Raw genomic sequence first — 22273 nt, forward strand, 5'->3', positions numbered from 1 at the left:
AAAGATAAAGAAAATTGATAATCCTTTAGTCAGGCTTATTAGGAAGAAAAGAGAGAGGACCCAAATAAACAAAATTAGAAATGAAAGAGGACAATTTACAACCGGTATCACAGAAATACAAACAATCATAAGAGAATACTGTGAACAATTACATACCAACAAACTGGGCAACCTAGAAGAAACGGATAAATTCCTAGAAACATATAATCTTCTAAGACTGAATCAGGAAGAAACAGATAATCTGAACATACTGGTTACTAGTATTGAAATTGAATTGGTAATCAAAAAACTCCCAACATACAGAAGTCCAAAACCAGATGGCTTCACAGGGGAATTCTACCAAACATTTAAAGAAAATGGAATACTTATCCTCAAACTATTCCAAAAAATTGAAGAGGAGAAAACACTCCCAAACTTGTTCTATGAGGCCAGCATTACCCTGATACCAAAACCAGACAAAGACACTACAAAAAATGGAACTTGCAGGCCAATTTCTCTGATGAATATAGATGCAAAAATCCTGAACAAAATATTAGCAAACCAATTCAAAAATGCATTAAAAAGGATCATAAACCATGATCAAGTGGGTTTTTATCCCAGGGAGGCAAGGATGGTCCAACATCTGCAAATAAATCTATGTGATACACGACATTAACAAAATGAAGGATAAGGGGAGTGATCAAGATGGCAGAGTAGGAGGACATGGAACTCATCTATCCCCATGAACACATCAAAAATAAATCTACATGTGGAACAGTTACCACTGAAAGCTAACTGGAAATTGGCAGAAAGACTCCTGTACAACCAAGGCTATAAGAATGAACAAAATGAAGGATAAAAGTCACATGATCTCTCAATAGATGCAGAAAAAGCATTTGACAAAATTCAGTATCGATTCACAATAAAAACTCTTATCAAAGTTGGTATAGAGGGAAATTTCTCAAGATACTAAAGGCCATTTATAACAAACCCACCTAACATCATACTCAATGGGGAAAACTAGAAAGCTTTTCTTTCTAGATCACGAAGAAGACAAGGATGCCCACTGTCACCATTTCTATTTAACACAGTATTGGAAGTCCTAGCCATAGCAGTCAGTCAAGAAAGAAAAAGTCATCCAAATTGGATGGGAAGAAGTAAAACTATCATATTTGCAGATGACATGATACTATATATAGAAAACCTTAAAGTCTTCACCAAAAAACTTTTAGAATAAATGAATTCAATAAAGTTGCAGGATATAAGATTAATATACAGAAATCTGTTGCTTTTCTATTCACTAATAATTAACTATGAAAAAGAGAAGCAAGAAAACAATCCCATTTACAATCGCATCAAGAAGAATAAAATGTGTAAGAATAAATTTAACCAAGGAGGAGAAAGACATATACTTTGAAAACTATAAGACATTGATAAAGGAAACTGGAGATGATATAAATAAATGGAAAGGCATCCTATATTCATGAATTAGAAGTACTATTGTTAAAATATCGGTACTACCCAAAGCAGTCTACAGATTTAATGTAATGCCTATCAAAATACCCATAATATTTTTCAAAGAACAAGAACAAATAAATAATCCTAAAATTTGTATGGAACCACAGAAGATCCCGAATAGCCAAAGCAATCTTGAGAAAAAAGAACAAAGCTGGAGGTGTCATGCTCTCTGACTTCATACGATACTACAAAGCTATAGTAATCAAAGCAGAATGGTATTGGCACAAAAACAGGTACATGGATCAATGGAACATCATAGAGAGCCCAGAAATAAACCCATGCAATATGGTCAGTTAACCTATGACAAAGGAGTTAAGAATATACAATGGGGAAATAGTCTCTTCAATAAGTAGTGCTGGGAAAACTGGACAATTGCGTGTAAAAGAATGAGATTAAAAGATTTCTTCACACCATAAAAAAAAAAACCCTCAAAATGGATTAAAGACCTAAATGTAAGATCAGAAAGTATAACATTCCTAGAAGAAAACACAGGCAGTATAATATTTGACATAGGCCTTAGCAATATTTTTTTGGATTTGTCTCCTTAGGCAAGGGAAACAAAAGCAAAAATAAACAAATTGGACCTAATCAAACTTAAAAGCTTTTGCACAGTGAAGGAAACCATCAATAAAATGAAAAGGCAACCTACTGAATGGGAAAAGATATTTGCAAATAATGCCTGATAAGCAGTTAATATCCAAAATATATAAACAGCTCATACAACTCTATACCAAAAAAAGCTAAACAACCCAATAAAAAAAAAGGGCAGAGGACCTGAATAGGCATTTTCCCAAAGACGACATACAGATGGCCAGCAGGCACATGAAAATACATCAACTAATTGTCAGGGAATGTAATTCAAAACCACAATGACCTCCTACACTGTTCGTGGGAATGTAAATTGGTGCAGCCACTATGGAGAACAGTACGGAGGTTCCTTAAAAAACTAAAAATAGAGCTACCATATGATCCAGCAGTCCCACTCCTGGGCATATATTCAGAGAAAAACCATAATTCAAAAGGATACATGCGGGCTTCCCTGGTGGCGCAGTGGTTGAGAGTCCGCCTGCCGATGCAGGGGACACGGGTTCGTGCCTCGGTCCGGGAAGATCCCACATGCCGCGGAGTGGCTAGGCCCATGAGCCATGGCCGCTGAGCCTGTGCGTCCGGAGCCTGTGCTCCACAATGGGAGAGGCCACAACAGTGAGAGGCCCGCATACCACAAAAAAAAAAAAAAAAAAAAAAGGATACATGCACCCCAATGTTCAATACAGCACTATTTACAATATCCAGGACATGGAAGCAACCTAAATGTCCATCAAAGGAGGAATGGATAAAGCAGATGTGGGAGATTGGGGAAGATGGTGGAAGAGTAAAACGCAGAGATCGTCTTCCTCCCCACAGATACATCAGAAATACATCTACATGTGGAACAACTCCTACAGAACACCTACTGAACGCTGGCAGAAGACCTCAGACCTGCCAAAAGGCAAGAAACTCCCCACGTACCTGGGTAGGGCAAAAGAAAAAAGAGTAAACAGAGACAAAAGGATAGGGACGGGACCTGCACCAGTGGGAGGGAGCTGTGAAGGAGGAAAGGTTTCCACACACTAGGAGCCCCTTAGCGGGCAGAGACTGCGGGTAGCGGAGGGGGAAAGCTTCGGAGCCGCGGAGGAGAGCACAGCCACAGGGGTGTGGAGGGAAAAGCGGAGAGATTCCCGCACAGAGGATCGGTGCCAACCGGCACTCACCAGCCCGAGAGGCTTGTCTGCTCACCAGCCGGGGCGGGCGGGGCTGGGAGCTGAGGCTCGGGCTTCCATCAGAGCGCTCGGAGAGGACTGGGGTTGGCGGCGTGAACACAGCCTGCAGGGGGTTAGTGCACCACGGCTAGCCGGGAGGGAGTCCGGGAAAAAGTCTGGAGCTGCCGAAGAGGCAAGAGACTTCTTCGTTCTTTGTTTCCTGGTGTGTGAGGAGAGGGGATTAAAAGCGCTGCTTAAAAGAGCTCCAGAGACGGACACGAGCCGCGGCCATCTGCGCAGACCCCAGAGACGGGCATGAGGCGCTAAGGCTGCTGCCGCCACCAAGAAGCCTGTGTGCGAGCACAGGTTACTATCCACAGCCCCCTTCCGGGGAGCCTGTGCAGCTCGCCACTGCCAGGGTCCCGGGATCCAGGGACATCTTCCCCGGGAGAACGCACGGCGCACCTCAGGCTGGTGCAACGTCACGCTGGCCTCTGCCGCCGCAGGCTCGCCCCACATCCGTACCCCTCCCTTCCCCCAGCCTGAGTGAGCCAGAGCCCCCGAGTCAGCTACTCCTTTAACTCCGTCCTGTCTGAGCGAAGAACAGACGCCCTCCGGCGACCTACACGCAGAGGCGGGGCCAAATCCAAAGCTGAGCCCCTGGGAGCTGTGAGAACAAAGAAGAGAAAGGGAAATCTCTCCCAGCAGCCTCAGAAGCAGCAGATTAAAGCTCCGCAATCAACTTGATGTACCCTGCCTCTGTGGAATACATGAATAGACAACGAATCATCCCAAATTGAGGAGGTGGACTTTGAGAGCAAGATTTATTATTTTTTCCCCTTTTCCTCTTTTTGTGAGTGTGTATGCTTCTGTGTGAGATTTTGTCTGTATAGCTTTGCTTTCACCATTTGTCCTAGGGTTCTATTTGTCCGTTTTTTTTTTTCTTTTTTAAAAAATTTTTTTCTTAATAATTATTTTAATAACTTTATTTTATTGTATCCTCTTTCTCTCTTTCCTTCCTTCCTCCCTCCCTCCCTCCCTCCCTCTCTTTCTTTCTTTCTACTTTTTCTCCCTTTTATTCTGAGCCATGTGGATGAAAGGCTCTTGGTGCTGCAGCCAGGAGTCAGTGCTGTGCCTCTGAGGTGGGAGAGCCAACTTCAGGACACCGGTCCACAAGAGACCTCCCAGCTCCACATAATATCAAACGGCGAAAATCTCCCAGAGATCTCCATCTCAACATGAGCACCCAGCTTCACTCAACGACCAGCAAGCTCCAGTGCTGGACACCCTATGCCAAACAACTAGCAAGACAGGAACACAACCCCACCCATTAGCAGAGAGGCTGCCTAAAATCATAATAAGTCCACAGACACCCCAAAACACACCACCAGACGTGGACCTGCCCACCAGAAAGACAAGATCCAGCCTCATCCATCAGAACACAGGCACTAGTCCCCACCACCAGGAAGCCTACACAACCCACTGAACCAACCTTAGCCACTGGAGACAGACACCAAAAACAACAGGAATTACGAACCTGCAACCTGCAAAAAGGAGACCCCAAACACAGTAAGATAAGCAAAATGAGAAGACAGAAAAACACACAGCAGATGAAGGAGCAAGATAAAACCCACCAGACCTAACAAATGAAGAGGAAAGAGGCAGTCTACCTGAAAAAGAATTCAGAATAATGATAGTACAGGTGATCCAAAATCTTGGAAATAGAATGGACAAAATGCAAGAAACATTTAACAAGGACCTAGAAGAACTAAAGATGAAACAAGCAATGATGAAATTGCAAATCCAAAATGCAAATGATGAAATCCAAATTGCAAATGATGAAACACAATAAATGAAATTAAAAATACTCTAGATTGGACCTAGGGATTGTCATACTGATTGAAGTAAGTCAGAGAAAGACAAATATCATATGATATCACTTATATGTGGAATCTAAAGAAATGGTGCAAATGAACCTATTTACAAAACAGAAGTTGAGTCACAGATGTAGAAAACAAACTTGTGGTTACCAGGGGGGAATAGTGGGAGAGGGATAAATTGGAAGATTGGGATTGACATATACACGCTACTATATATAGAATAGATAACTAATAAGAACCTACTGAATAGCACAGGGAACTCTATTCAATACTCTGTAATGAACAGTATGGGAAAAGAATCTTAAAAAGTGGATATATGTGTATGTATAACTGACTCACATTGCTGTACAGCAGAAACTAACACAATGTTGTAAATCAACTATACTCCAATAAAAAATTTAATTAAAAAACATACAATGAGATATCCCCTCAGACCTGTCAGAATGGCTGTCATCAAAAAGACAACAAATAACAAATGTTGGTGAGGATGTGGAGAAAAGGCAACCCTAGTGCACTGTTGGTGGCAATGTAAATTGGTAGAGCCATTATGGAGAACAATATAGAAGTTCCTTAAAAAATTAAAAATAAAACTACTATATGATCCAGCAACTCCACTCCTGGGTGTATATCCAAAGGAAACAAAAACAACAATTGAAAAAGATATATGCACCCCAGTGTTCATTGCAGTATTGTCCAAAATTGGTAAGGTGTGGAAGCAACCTGAGTGTCCATCAACAGATGAATAGATAAAGAAGATGTGGCATATACATACATTGGAATATTACTCAGCCATAAAAAAGAATGAAACTTTGCCATTTGCAACAATGAAATGGATGGGCCTTGAGGGTATTATGCTTAGAGAAATGTCAGACAGAGAAAGAAAGATACTGTCTATTTTCAGTTATATGTGGAATCTAAAAAATAAAACAAATGAATATAACAAAAACCAGAAAGAAACTCAAAGATTCAGAGAACAAACCAGTCGTTAACAGTGGGGAAAGGGTGGATGGAGAGGCAAGGTAGGAGAAAGGGGATTAAGAGGTACAAACTACTATATATAAAATGATAAGCAACAAAGATATATTGTACAGCACAGAGAAGTATAGCCATTATTTTATAACTTTATATTCAGCGTAATCTATAAAAATATTGAATCACTGTGTTGTATACCTGAAACTAACATAATATTGGAAGTAAATCAACCATACTTCAAAAAAAAATGTATGTAAAGGAATCACAAGACAATTGTATTTTAATAGTGGAGATGGTAAATGAACCTCGGTGGAACTAAGATTACTGCAGTTCATTGGAAGTGGTAAAATGTTGATAACAGTAGACTGTGATAAGTTATGTATATATGGAACACTTTTAGCAACCACTATGTGAACCAAACAGAACAATATATTCAAAAATGCCACAAATAAATTATGATGGAATCCTAAAAATTGTTCATGTAACTGACAGAAAAGAGTATTGGGAAACAGAAGAAACAATCAGAAAACAAATAATAAAATGGCATATTTAAGCCCTAACATAATAATTATTTCAAATGTTAACTATCAAAATGTACCAATTAAAAGACAATCAGAGTGGATAAAATAAAAAGATCCAACAATGCTGCCATAAGAAATTCACTTAAATCAATGACAGGTTGAAAGTAAAAAGATGAAAAAAGGTACATTAATCAAAAAAGAAGTGGTTATACTGATATCAAAGTAGACTTCAGAGCAAAGGGAACCAATTTTACACAATCTTTTTAAGAATATAGAAAAGGAGAGACTACTTTCCAACTCATTTTATGAGGTCCATATTACCCTGATACCGAAACTATGGAAAGATAATACAAAAGCAAAAGCCCCAGCTCAATATCTCTCATGAGTTTAGATGCAGAAGATCTGGACAAAATATTAGCAAATTAATATAGGAATGTATAAAAATTATACATTCCTTATATAGTGCATGACCAAGTGGGATTTATTCCAAGTGGAGAAGGCTGATTCAACATACCAAAAAATCAATTAATATAATCTACCATATCAAGGGGCTAAGGAAGAAAACATAAAATGATCACATCAATTGACACAGAAAAAGCTTTTGAAAAAAATCCAACACACATTTATGGTTTTTAAAAAATATCTCAGCGAACTAGGATTAGACAGGAGATTCCTCAACCTGAGTAAGAGATACTATAAAAACTCTACAGCTAACATCATACTTAATAGTGAAATATTGAAATTTATCCTATTAAGACAGGGAATAAGGCAAGGATATCCACTTTTCCCACTCTTAGTCAACACAGTATTAGAATTCCTAGCCACTGCAATAAGGCAAGGGAAAAAAGCATACAGATTAGAAAGGGAAAAATGAAACTGTCCCTACCTGTAGATGATATGACTGTCTACATAGAAAATCCCAAGGAGTCTTTAAAAAATATTCCTGGAACTGATAAATGAATTCAGCAAGGTCACAGGCTACAATATCAACACATAAAAATCAATAATATTTCAATATACTAAGAATCAACTGGTGGAAAATAAAATTAAGAACATAATGCCATTTATAATAATCCCTAAGAAAATTAAATGCAAAGATATAAATTTTTTAAATGTACAGGGTCTGTATCTTATATATAGAAATTTCTAAATAATACACAAAAATATTCTTAGAGATAATAAATTCAGCAAATTTTTAGGGTACAAGATCAATATACAAATATCCATTGTATTTCTATAAACTAGCAATGAACAAGCCCAAATGAAATTAAGAAAACAATTCCATTTGCAATACCATCAGAAAGAATAAAATAATTAAGAAATATTTAACCAAGGATGTGTAAGACTTGTACAGTGAAAATTACAAAACATTGTGAAAAGCAGTTAAAGAACACCTAAAAAGTCAGGCAACACCCTGTGTTCATGGATTTAAAGATTTAATATTGTTAAGAAGGCAATACTCTCCAGGGTGATCTAAAGATTCAATGTAATCTTATCAAAATCACAATGGCCTTTATTTTCCCCAAGAAATGAAACAGCTGATCCTAAGATTCATTTGGAACTACAAGGGACAGCAAATAGCCAAAATAATCTTGAAAAATAACCCAGAGGAGTCACATACCCCAACTTCAAAACTTAACAGAAAGCTACAGTAATTAAAGCAGTGTGATATTGGCAAAAGCACAGATGTATAGACCAGTGGAATAGAATTGAGAGTCCGGAAATAAACTTATACATCTAAGGTCATTTGGTTTTTTACAAGGGTGTCAAAATCATTCAGTGATGGAAAGAATAGTCTCTTCAACAAGTGGTGCAGAGTGACAAAATATCCACATGGAAAGGCTTGAAGTTGGAACTCTACTTCACACAAAACACAAAAATGAATTCGAAATGAATACAAAACCTAAAGGTAAGAGCAAAAGGTATAAAAACTCTTAGAAGAAAGCATAAAAGTAAATTTTTATGACCTTGGATTTGACAGTGGATTCTTGGGCATTACAATAAATTCATAAGCAACAACAACAAAAAAAAAACAGATAGATTGGATTACATCAAAATTAAATACTTTTGTGCAGCAGTAGACACTATTAAGAAAGTGAAAGGCAACCTACAGATGGGAGAAAATACTTGTAAATCACTTATTTGATAGGGGTCTAGTATCTCCAAACATAAGAACCCCTACAAGTGAACCACAAAAAGATAAATAACCCAATTTAAAAATGGGCAAAAGGCTTCAATAGACATTTCTCCAAAAAAGATATACAAATGGCCAACAAGCATATGAAAATATGTTCAACATTAGTCACTAGGAAAATGCAAATCAAACCACAATGAGGTACCATTCAGACCCAGTAGGATGGTATAGTTTAAACAAAACAACACAAAACAACAAGTGTTGGGGAGGATGTGGAGAACTGGCAACCTTCATACATTGTTTGTAGAAATGTAAAATGGTGTAGACAACAGTTTGGCAGCTCCTCAGACAGTTAGTCATAGAATTACCATGTGTCCTAACAATTCCACTCCTATGTATATACCCAAAAGAATAGAAAACATGTATACAAACGAAAGCTTATACACAAGTGTTCCTGACAGCACTAGTTACAATAGCCAAGAGGTGGAGACAACCCTGTGTCTATCAGTGGATGAACAGATAATAGAAACAAACATAGCCACACAATGGAATATCATTCAGTCATAAAAAAGAACAAAGTGCTGCTGTATGCTACAACAGAGAAGACCCTTAAAAACATGATGCTAAGTGAAAGAAGTCAGGCACCAAAGGTCACACACTGTAATTCCATTTATATGAAATATCCATAGGTAAATAGGTAACTCCATAGAGATGGAAAGCAGATTAGTGCTTGCCAGGGTCTAGGGAGGGGAAGTGGGTTGTGACTGCTTAATAGTTGTGAAGTTTCCTTTTGAGATGATAAGAATGTCTTGGACCTAGGTAGAGATAAGGCCTGCAAAGTCTTGTGAATCTAGTAAATGCCACTGTGTTGTACACTTTAACATGGTTCATTTTATGTTATGTGAATTTCACCTCGATTTAAAAAAAAAGTGGTATGGAGAACAGTATGGAGGTGCCTTCAAAAACTAAAAACAGAACTACCATATGACCCAGCAATCCCACTGCTGGGCATATACCCTGAGAAAACCAAAATTCAAAAAGAGTCATGTACCAAAATGTTCATTGCAGCTCTCTTTACAATAGCCAGGACATGGAAGCAACCTAAGTGTCCATCAACAGATGAATGGATAAAGAAGATGTGGCACATATATACAATGCAATATTACTCAGCCATAAAAAGAAATGAAATTGAGATATTTGTAGTGAGGTGGATGGACCTAGAGTCTGTCATACAGAGTGAAGTAAGTCAGAAAGAGAAAAACAAATACCGAATGCTAACACATATATATGGAGTCTAAAAAAAAAAGGTTTTGAAGAACCTAGGGGCAGAACAGGAATAAAGACGCAGACGTAGAGAATGGACTTGAGGACATGGGGAGGGGTAAGGGTAATCTGGGATGAAGTGAGAGAGTGGCATGGACTTATAAATACTACCAAATGTAAAATAGATAGCTAGTGGGAAGCAGCCACATAGCACAGGGAGATCAGCTCGGTGCCTTGTGACCACCTGGAGGGGTGGGATAGGGAGGGTGGGAGGGAGATGCAAGAGGGAGGAGATATGGGGATATATGTATATGTATGGCTGATTCACTTTGTTATACAGCAGAAACTAACACACCATTGTAGAGCAATTATACTCCAATAAGATGTTTAAAAAAAAAAAACAGTACCTGAAACAAAAAAATAAATAAAGGTGGGTATCAGGGATGAGGTGAGATTCAGGATGTGTATTTCACAAATACTTGATAATAAAAAATACTGCTATTTTATAAAGGGAAAGAACAAGAAACAGAGTTAGGGATTGGGAAAAGGTATGCTTTATAAACTACTGAGTCATTTTTAAACAGCTGACAGTTTCATGTAAAAATTATGGTGTCAAAATGTCCCTAGGGACAAAATCTAGTTCTCTTTATATAATTTTGCTTGATTGATTTAAGATTGTTATATCAGAATGTCATGCAACTTTATGAGTATTAGAGCTAATGCTGTCCAGTGTCTAACATTCAGTGAGTGGGTCCTCACTGAATGGTAATTACTATGGAAAGGGCTTGAGGACAGGCCCCGCCGTCTTCAGTTCTGCCCCATTGCCTTTGCACAGGGCCAGACTGCAGAGAGGGAAGAGGGAGCCACAGCCTCTGTGGCTCTCAGACACATGACTATGCAGCATCTCTCCTGCAGGCTGTATAGGGCAGAGGTGGGCAGGGGACAGGAAAGGCAGGCAGCTGCACTGGAAGAGGGGGTACCAGGCCAAGTCTGATGACGATGGCATGTGAGCAGCTTACTTGGATTCCATCTTTACATGCATGCATCTTCCTTTCAAACTGGGCCAACTTCTTCAACTTCCTCCTCTGCATCTTCTCCAGCCACAGGTCATCTAAACTGATGTGCGAGTGCTGAGAGGTGCTCCTGGGTTGTGAAGGAGTCTCCCTGGGGACGTCCTCTGCGGAGATGAAGGGGAGGCTCCATGTCCCCGTCTCAGCAGTAGAGAATGGCCCCTGAGCTGGCTCAGTGTGAAAAGCTTTCAGACTGCGGGAGCAACTGGGCTTCTTGCCTGGTTGTTCTTCCCACGGCATGTGGTTCTATAGAACAGAGAGGAGAACATAGCAAGTGAGCACAGTGTCCTTTCTCTGTTTAGTTTCTTTTGGGTATAAACCCATGTTTTGGTTAATCCCTAAAATACAGATGCCAGTGAAGTACTTTGTTCACAGTAATTTTGGAAAATGTGGACATTAGAAACAAACCAAACGTTGTTTCTGTTAAAATTTCTACTTTCAAGACTATTTCAAAAAAATCAAGTCTTCTACCTTGATCAAAGAATTAGGTCTTGAAAGTAATTACTGAACTTGGCATGCTCATTAGGAACACTTTTTAAGGGTCAGTGGCTGGGGCAAAAAGCTCTTGCCTAAACAATACTGCCTGAGAACAGAATTTGAACAGAAACACACTCAGGCACTTGTTACTCCTTCTGTCTTGGCACGGACATTAACTAGACGTACTCGCGCTGAACCTTCCTTAGGCGCCTGTGCTGCCTTCACTTTGTCCCGGGTTGCAGTTATCCACTCAGGCAACCTAACTGAATTTCAAAGTAAAATTTTTCCATACTAACAGAATACTTTGTCTTCGTGTTGCACAACCATCCATCTCTCTGTCCTTTGAAATCAACCCATCACCCTGGGAGAGGAAACCTTTCTTCCCATGTGTTATTCGAGCCTAACAACCCTCCATCCCCAGTCCCACCCCAGTGGACACCTCCTTCACAGCACCTCTTTGGAATGTCATTCCCAAGCACTTTGTGTATACGATTTGGTGGAAACACAAGTGAAATTTCTCTTGACTATTTCAAGAGGCTATGTACATACACACAGACACACAGACACACACATATATGGAGAAAGAGAAGGAGGCAGAGGAAGAAGGGGAGACATAATTAGTACATAATGGTTTGGTGTACAGCCTGGGAACTGGGACTTTTCAAAGCTTGCTGGGTGATTCTAATATGCATCCAAAGCCGAGAATCACTGTGTATTTTTTTTAGCACCCAAATATTGCTCTAAGTTTAAAAAGTGCTTTTACTTAGTTCCCTCCCCTCAACTCCACTGTGAGCTAGAAACAGCTGGCATATTATCCATATCCTATAAATAAGGTAATAGAAACTCAGAGAGCTTAAGTGATTGCCTGAGTTCACACAGCTCTGTGTGTCATTATACAGTTGACCCTTGAACAACATGAGTTTGAACTGCATGGGTCCACTTGCAGATTTTTTTCAATAGCAAATAGGATCCATGGATGGTTGAATCTCTGGATGTGGAACTGTGGATATGGAGGGCTGACAGTTAAGTTACTGTATATTTAGATGTTCCACTGCACAGAGGGTAGGCGCTCCTCACCCCCACATTGCTAACGGTCAGCTGTATTCTTCTGATTCTAAATCCCATGTCCTTTTCATGCTTCTTACATTGTAAAAATTCCTGTTGTTTCATAGGTGGAAATAACAACTCCATAACTAAGCAAGGACCACACCTTAGACTCGTTTATAACTCTCAAAGTCCCCACAGAGGGAATGGATGTTAATGAGCACATCTTTATGCGAGACTCTCTGGTGCATTTTATGTACAGTACGTAAAGAAGCTGTCCTCCTAAGGCTTTCAGTGAGTAAATGACATAGAGCTGCCTGGAAGGAAGCCAAGCCACCCTCAAGCTGGGGCTTCCACAGGAACGTGCTTACTGCCACTAGAGATGAGCTCACTTATTTTCAAACAAAAGAAAACTTGGACTTTTTCAATGCACCATCCCCTAGGTTTCTGCCAGCCTGTACCGGAGTTGTTGGCTGGGACCTCTTGATGCCATCAGTGATAGTTTTATCCTCAACTTTTTCTTTATCAGAATTTTAGAACATGATCATTTTCATAGCTTGGTTATGGGCCTTTAGAGAGAATTCTGGCTGGTGAATGGTGTCCTAAGTGTCCTTTATTTTCTGCCTTTCTGATGGAAAAGAGCTCTCCTCTCTTCCAACTTCTCCACCTTGGGGGTGCTACTAGGGCAATATATCTATTTACTCACCAAGGAACTGTGATTTTCTCAGGAAAAAAGGTCTTTGTTCTAAGGCCATTAATTAGAGCAGTATTTGTAAAGCCACCAGCAGCACCCAGTATGGTGGGCAGCCTCTAAGATGGCCATCAAAAGACTTCACCACCTTGATGGGGGCCCTTTTATGAGCTCCTCCCCTTGAGTGTGAGCTGGACGTAGTGACTCACTTCTAATGAATAGACTTTGGAAGAAATGACGGGATGTCACTTCCAAGATTAGGTCATAAAAAGGTTGTGGCTTCCATTTGGGGGTGCCTCTCATGGACCCCTTGCTCTGGGAGAAGCCAGATGACATACTGTAAACAGGGCCATGGAAAGGCTCATGTGGCAAGGAACTGATGTCTCTAGCCAACAGCCAGCGGGGATCTGAGGCCTGTCAACAGCCACCTGAGCAAGTGTGGAAGCAAGACATCCTGCAGTCCGACCTTGAGCTGTGCACAGCCCCTGCCAACATAGTGACTACAGCTTGTGAGAGACCATGAGCCCAAGCTTACTCAGATGGTTCTACAGCAACAGGTAACTCCTACTCCTGGGAACTTGCTAGAGCTGCAGACTTATAAAGCCCATCAAGACTTGCAGATTAGAAATTCTGGGGGTGGGAAATGCCCACTTAAGGGATTCTGATGCAAGGTGGAATTCTCCGATTGAGAATCAGTGTGCTGGAGAGACAGGCAAATAAGAGAGAGGCAAGGCGATCAGGCTGTTCTGGTGCTCCTGTGTGTCCTAGGGTGGAGGGTCAGGGAGCAGACTTTGCGGTTAGGTAAGCTGAGTTTGAATCCTGGCTCTGGCTCTTACCAGCAGTGTGACTTTGGGCAAGTAAGTTTCCTTAATCCCCTTTTGTTTCTTCATCTGTAAAATGGGAATACTGATACCCTCAGAAGTGTTATGAGAATTAAATGAGATAGTACACATAAAACAATAGTATAATGCCTGTCACATTCAATACATCAATATATAGTAGCCAATATTATTGTTTTTGTTAATAAGTAGACAGGGCTGAGATGGCTGAGGTGGTGATGGAGTCCTGTCTCTCCAGAATGATTTATTTTCAGATCCCACCTGAGAACGTCACTACAAAAATACTACTTAGCATTCAACTCATTCTATGATTTTTCATTATTTTGGGGAGGCTTTTTTCATTTTTATTGGGAAAAATTTCTACAAATTCTCTTTGTAGTGTTGGGCAACACAGATTCAGTTTATTCAGCTTGCATCCCGGTAAAGTAACCTTGTTACCCACAAATGAACAAGGTGTTCTCCTAATGTGTTTAATGTCATTCCATCAGCCAACACAGGCAAGGCAGATCAAAATCCATTACCACATAGTGCAAGGTATGTATACATTGTCTTATGAAATGAGAATTTTCAGAATAAAGAAGAGTTCCAATAGGTAGTCAACTTCCTGACTTTCTCAAGCCTTTCTTGAGCACATGGTATATGCCAGACAGCACTGCAAATGCTAGAGATTCAGCATAGAACAGAACGAAGCTTGCTGCCATGGAATTTTTTAAGCAATGGGAACTCGAAGATGTACAAAACAGAGTCCCAGCTCTCCAGATGATAAAGACATATAAATGCATAAGCTTTCTTTACATAGATTAAAAGTAGATGGTATATGGGTGGTCCTAGAGATTATCATACTAAGTGAAGTAAGTCAGACAGAGAAAGACAAATACCATATGGTATCACTCATATGTGGAATCTAAAAAATGGTACAAATGAACTTATTTACAAAACAGAAATAGGCTCACAGACATAGAAAACAAACATGGTTACCAAATGGGAAAGGGGCAGGGGATAACCTAGGGATTTCGGATTAACAGATACACACTACTATCGTATACATAAAACAGATAACCAATAAGGACCAACTGTATAGCACAGGGTAAGTGGATGCAGAAAGGGCAAATGATTTAGCCCAGCATAGGATGCTATCTAAAGGAAAGGAGTTATCAGAGACTATGCAGGACAGGGGCAAGTCCTAGGGAAACACACAGAGGTTTTGGTTTAAAGTCTGTGTGAAACTGTGGCCCTCAGGTAACCTCCCTTAGCAGGTTCAGCCTAGTTACTATGTATACTCTCTTTTGCATTTCCCCTCTCTCCTCCTCAAATTGCCAGCCAACTTAAAACACCAGACACTTATAATTTCGAATAATTGAACCAGAGGATCCAGATTCTGGGGTAGCAGACTGGCTGACATACTTCTCCCTATTTGTCTCACTAAGTACAGCTAAAATCTTGAGACATTATATATGAAACAAAAATATGAAGACTCTGGGGCTTCCCTGGTGGTGCAGTGGTTGAGAGTCCGCTCGCCGATGCAGGGGACACGGGTTTGTGCCCTGGTCTGGGAAGATCCCACGTGCCGCGGAGCGGCTAGCCCCATGAGCCATGGCCGCTGGGCCTGTGCGTCTGGAGCCTGTGCTCCACAATGGGAGAGGCCATGACAGTGAGAGGCCCGCGTACCGCAAAAAAAAAAAAAAAATGAAGACTCTGAATGGTAGAGAGAAGAAGGTACACCAGCTAGGGATCCTAGAATGCAAGGAACAACACACCAGTGAGTTCCCTAAGTTTTCTCTGCATCATATATTCCACTTCATATATAGGTCCTCATATATAGGTCCTGGAGAAAGTTGCAACCTGGAAATACCACTAGGCACAGGCATAAAGTCCCAACAAAAGCCTGCTTTCTCTACCCAGAGGAGCAGACTAGCAAGACAGAAAACTTTTAGATAAGAACTGCCCTACTCTAGCATGCAACATCCCCTCATTCCCTGCCTTCCTCTCCAAAGCACAAGTGGGAACTTCTGACCTCATCTATCTATAATGAGGCACAATTCTCTCCCAGCCAAATGGTGTCAGGAAGGCCTAGAGGGTAGCTGGGATGTTGATCCCCTTCCAGTGGTAATGGGGCTCTCTCCCATGGTGTCTTCCATGCAGGGCAGTGAGGCATCCCTCCCCTGCCCCACTGGGGTGATGTAGGAGGAGACCTAGTAGAAAGCCAGGACTTTCACCACCATCTAGCATTAACAAAGTCTTCCTACCCCATGGGGAACATTAACAGGTCTCCCTCTGAACCATGGAGGTGTCAGTGGAGTTACAGTAGAGAACCTCAACTCCTGTTCCCACCCATCAGTAATGAGACACCCCTTCCTGCAACAGGTTGTCAATAGAGGCCAAAAAAAGAACCTGGTATTTCACCTACACCGGGCAGTAATGAAGCAGTGCCCACTTTTCCCCACTGGGGTGGTGTTAGAAGTGGTCTGCAAAACAGAAGATTTAAATAAGATACAGTGACTCAAAACATACTACCCCAAATATCCAGAATAAAACAGAAATTCACTAGTTATACCAGGATTAGAGAAAATCTCAACTTGAATAAGAAAAAACAGTCAACAGATGCCAACACTGAGAAGATGCTGGAATTATCTGACAAAGATTTTAAAGTAGCCATCAAATAATGTTTCAACAAGAAATACAAATACCCTTAAAACAAATGGAAAAATAGAAGATCTCAGAAAATAGAAAATCTTAACAATAAAATAGAAGATATAAAGAATAACTAACTAGAAATTATAAAACTGAAAAATGCAATAACTGAAATTTAAAAATTCAATGAATGGGCTCATGGGAGAATGGAGAGGACAGAGGATCACTGAACTTGAAGATAGAACAATAGAAATTACACAATATAAACAAAAAAGAGAAAACAAACTGAAAAAAAAAAAGGCTCAAGGCCCTGTGAAAGATAAAGAAAGATCAAACACTAGGGTACTGGAATCCAAAAAAGAGAGAAGAAAGTAAGTGGGGGTGAAAATGTAGTCAAAGAAATAATAGTTAAAAATTTCCAAAATTTGGCAAAAGACATGAAACTACAGATCTGAAATTAGACGAACTCAAAGAAATCTACATGAAGAAACTTCATAATCAAACTTCTGAAATCTAAGGACAAAAAAGACAAATGTTGAAAGCAGCGAGATAGAAAAGACACCTTTCCTGTAAGGGAAAAGCTATTTAAATGACATTATCAGAAACCATGAAGACCAGAAAGAAGTGGCCCAACATTTTCAAGAGTCACTCATCAAGAAAACAATTGTTAACGCAGAATCCTATATCCAGTGAAAATGTTCTTCAGAAATGAAGGAAAAAATCAAGACACTCTCAGAGGAAGGAAACTGAGAGAATTTGTTGCCATCAGATATACCTTTAAAAAATGACTAAAGGAAGTTTTGAAACAGATGATAAAAGAAAGCATCTTGCAACAAACATTGGGAAAAAAAGGACAATGTAAACAGTAAAAATATGGGTAAAAACAACAGACATTCCTTCTCTTGAGATTTCTAAATTATGTTTGATGCTCAAAGCAAAAATTATAACATTGTCTGATGTAGTTCTCAATCTATTTAGAGGAAATATTTAAGACAATTATAAACAGGGTAAGGTAAAGGGACTTAAAGGGAGGTAAGGTTCCTACATTTCACTTGAACTGGTAAAGTGTCCACACCAGTAGACCATGATAAGTTGTATATGTAGAATGTAATACCTAAAGCAACCACTAAAAAAATTATAAAAAGGGACTCAAGTAAGCTATAATACATAAAAATGGAATTCTAAAATAATACTCAAATAATGTATAAAACTGCAGAAAAAGAACACAGAAATGATAAATATGAAACAAAAATAATGAAAAATAAAAAGGCAGACTTAAGCCCTAACAATTACTTTAAATATAAATGGTAAATAGTATATATAAAAAGATCAATTAAAAACAGAGAAGGGCAAAATGGATTAAAAACAACAGCCAACTATATTCAGGCTATAAGAAACTCATTTCAGATATAATGATATAGGTAGGCTGAAATAAAAAAGATGGAAAAAGTGGCTGGCTAGTGAGCACCTGAGTAAAACCAGCCTGAATCTGTAGGTCTGGAAGAAAGCACAAATTTGAGTTTTAGTGTCACCTTGTAGAAAACAAAAGGGAGACTGTCACACCAGCTGGTGTTTTGCAGGATCAGTAGAAGGCATAAAAACTTATGAAATCTTCCAGAAGAGGGAGTAGAAGCATGGAACAGGTATGTTCATAGAAGGTCTGAGAAAACCTCAGAATCACTAGCAGGCCTGACAGCAGGTATTTCTCTCCTGAGGGCAGTTAGAAAAGACTGGAGGAGGTGACCGCTACTTCAACTTGAAGATAGCAACACAAAAAATCAAGGAACATGAAAAATCAAGGAATCATGACACCACCAAAGATCACAGTAATATTCCAGTAACCTATCCCAAAGACATAGAAGTCTGCAATTTACCTGATAAAGATTCAAAATAGTTTTTAAGGAAACTCAATGAGCCCCAGGAAAACACAGAAATATAATTCAACAAAATCAAGAAAACAATACATGAACAAAATGAGAAGTTTAACAAAGATAAAAATCATTAATTAAAAAAGGAACCAAACAACTCTCAACAAAGTGGGTATAGAGGGAACATACCTCAACATAATAAAGACCATCTATTACAAGCCCACAGTAAACATCACATTCAATGGTGAAAAGTTGAAAGATTTTCCTCTAAGATCAGGAACAAGACAAAGATGCCCACTTGTATCACTTTTATTCAACATAGTATTGGAAGTCCTAGCCACAGAAATTAGGCAGGAAAAAGAAATAAGAGGCATTCAAATTGGAAAGGAAGAAGTAAAACTGTCATATTTGCTGATGAGTTGATGTTATATATATAAAACCCTAAAGACTCCACCAAAAACTTTTAGAACTAATAAATGAATTCAGTAAAGTTGCAGGATACAAAATATACAGAAATATGTTGCATTTCTATATACTAATAACAAACTAGCAGAAAGAGAAATTAAGAAAACATTCTTATTTACAATTGCATCAAAAGAATAAAATACCTAGGAATAAATATAACTAAGAAGATGAAAGACTTATTCACTGAAAACTATAAGAATTTGATGAATGAAATCAAAGAAGATAAATGTCACAAATAAATGTTAAGATGTTTTGTGCTCATGGGTTAGAAGAACTAATATTGTTAAAATGGCCACACTACTTATAGCAATCTACAGTTTCAATGCAATACCTATCAAACTTCCAATAGCTTTTTTCACAGACATAGCACAAATAATCCTAAAATTTGTGTGGAGCAACAAAAGACCCCAAATAGCCAAAGCAATTTTAAGAAAGAAGAACAAAGCTAGAGGCATTGTGCTTCCTAATTTCAAACTATATTACAAAGTATTGTAATCAAAACATTAGTGACATAAAAAAAGACACATAGATCAACGGAACAGAATTGATAGCTCAGAAATAAACTCACTCATGTATGAGCAATTAATTTATGACAAAGGAGCCAAGAATATATGGTGGGGTGGACAGTCTCTTCAATAAATGGTGTTGGGAAACTGGACATCCACATGCAAAAGAATATCATGCACCATACGCAAAAATCAACTCAAAATGGATTAAAGGCTTGAATGTACAACCCGAAACCATAAAACTCCTAGAAGAAAACGTAAGCAGTAAGCTCCTTGACATTGGTTTTGGTGAAGATTTTTTTGGATTTTACACCAAACGCAAAGGAACAAAAGCAGAAATTAACAAGTGGGACTATATCAAACTATAAAGTTTCTGCACAGCAAAGGAAACCATCAATGAAATGAAAAGGTAACCTATTGAATGGGAGAAAGTATTTGCAAATAATATACCAGATAAGGGGTTAATATCCAAAATATATAAAGAACTCATACAGCTCAAAAACAAAAAACAAACAAAAAAACCCAACAACAATTTGATTAAAGACCTGAATGCACACTTTTCCAAAGAAGACATACAGATGGCCAGCAGGTACATGAAAAGATGCTCAACAGACTAATCATCAGGGAAATGCAAATCCACACCACAATGAGATATCATCTCACACCTGTCAGAATCATCAAAAAGATGAGAAATAACAAGTGTTGGCAAGGTTGTGGAGAAAAGGGAGCCCTTGTGCACTGTTGGTGGAAATGTAAACTTGTACAGTCACCACAGAAAACAGTATAGAAGTTCCTCAAAAAATTAAAATTAGAACTACCATCTGAACCAGAAATTCCACCTCTGGGTATTCGAAGAAGATGAAATCACTAACTTGAAAAGATACATGCACCCCTGTGTTCACTGCAGCATTATTTACAATAGCCAAGATATAGAAACAACCAAAGTGTCATTGATATATGAATGGATAAAGAAAATGTGGTATATGTATATACACAATGGAATATTATTTAGCCATAAAATAGAATGAAATCTTGCAATTTGTGACAACATAGATGGACTTTGAATGCATTATACTAAATTTTCAAAATAAGTCAGACAGAAAGATTTATGATTTATTTTATGATCTCACTTATATGTTGAATCTAAAAACAAAAGCTCATAGATACAGAGAACAGATTGGTGGTAGCCAGAAGTGGGGGATGGAGAGGTGGGTGAAAGAAGTGAAGGGAGTCAGAAGGTACAAACTTCCAGCTATAAAATAAATAAGCCATGGGGATATAATATACACCAGGGCAATTACAGTTAATAATACTGTATTGCATGTTTGAAAGTTGCTAAGAGAGTAGATCTTAAAAGTTCCCATGACAAGAAAAAAATTCTGTAACTGTGTATGGTGACAGATGTTAATTAGACTTATTGTGGTGATCATTTCACAATATATACACATATTGAATCATTATGTTGTACATCTGAAACTAATATAATGTTGTATCTCAGTTATATCTAAAAAAATAAAAAGGACCAAACAGAAATTCGGAGTGGAAAATACAACGTATGAAATGAAAAATGCAGTAGAAAGCATCAATAGCAGGATGGATCAAGCAGAAGAAAGAATCTGTGAGACAGAAGACAGGAACTTTGAAATTATCCAGTTAGAGGAGAATGAAGGAAAACTATATGATCCATCAGATACCTCAAAAGAACCAATTTGTGAATTATTGGAGTTCCAAAAGGAGAAGAGAGGGAGAGTGGGGGCAGAAAGCTTATTTAAAGAAATAATGGCTGAGAATTCCCCAAATATGGGGAAAGATTTGGATAGCCAAATTCATGAAACTACAAGTCACCAAACAAAGTCAACTTAAATAGAACCTCTCCAAGACATATTATATTAAAACTGTTAAAAATCAAAGACAAAGAGAGAATCTTAAAAGAAGCAAGAGAAAAGAAGTTTGTAACTTACAAGGGAACCCCCAAAAGGCTACTAGCGGATTTCTCAGCAGAAACTTTATAGGCCAGAAGAGTGTGGGATGATGTATTCAAAGTGTTGAAAGTAAGAAACTGCCAAGCAAGGATACTCTACCTGGCAAAGTCATCCTTCAGAAATGAAGGAGAGATAAAGACTTTCCCACAAAAAACAAAAGCTGAGGGAATTGATCGTCACTAGACCTGCCTTATAAGAATGTAGAAAGGAATTCCACAAGCTGAAATGAAAGGATGCTAATTAGTAACATGAAAACATATGAAAATGTACAACACACTGGTACACTTTAACTGGTAAAGTTAAAGATACAGTCAAATTCAGAACACTCTAATACTGTAATATTGTGGTGTATTAACCATTTAAATCCAGTATAAAAGTTAAAGGACAAGAGTATAAAAATTAACTAAAGTTACAATAATTTGTTAATAAAAATACAATATAAAAATAAGTAAATTATGATATCAAAAACATAAAGGGGGAGTGAATAAAAGCATAGAGTTTCTGTATATGATTGAAGTTGTTATCAGCATAGAAGAGAATGTTTTACCTATAAGATGTTTTATGTAAGCCTCATGTTAACCTCAGAGCAAAAACCTATAGTAGATGCAAAAAAGATAAAGAGAAGGGAATCAAAGCATACCATTATGAAAAATCATCCATTCACAAAGGAAGGCAGAAAGAGAGGAAGAAAGGA

General features: G+C 38.6%; 1 protein-coding gene and 1 long non-coding RNA gene across 2 annotated transcripts in view; one reads left to right on the forward strand and one right to left on the reverse strand.

Annotated features, from left to right (window-relative positions):
• The window catches only part of LOC115843926 (uncharacterized), a 254621-nt gene that overhangs the window by 102450 nt on the left and 129898 nt on the right, over positions 1 to 22273 (reverse strand). The window contains 1 exon segment of the mRNA XM_030840489.2: positions 11026 to 11322. Within this exon segment, the coding sequence (XP_030696349.2) occupies positions 11026 to 11322 (297 nt within the window).
• Positions 1 to 22273, forward strand: part of LOC132597620 (uncharacterized) — a 69859-nt gene that overhangs the window by 23408 nt on the left and 24178 nt on the right. The window lies entirely within an intron of this gene.

The sequence above is a fragment of the Globicephala melas genome, chromosome 7 (genome assembly GCF_963455315.2).
Source record: "Globicephala melas chromosome 7, mGloMel1.2, whole genome shotgun sequence".
Classification (NCBI taxonomy): Eukaryota; Metazoa; Chordata; class Mammalia; order Artiodactyla; family Delphinidae; genus Globicephala; species Globicephala melas.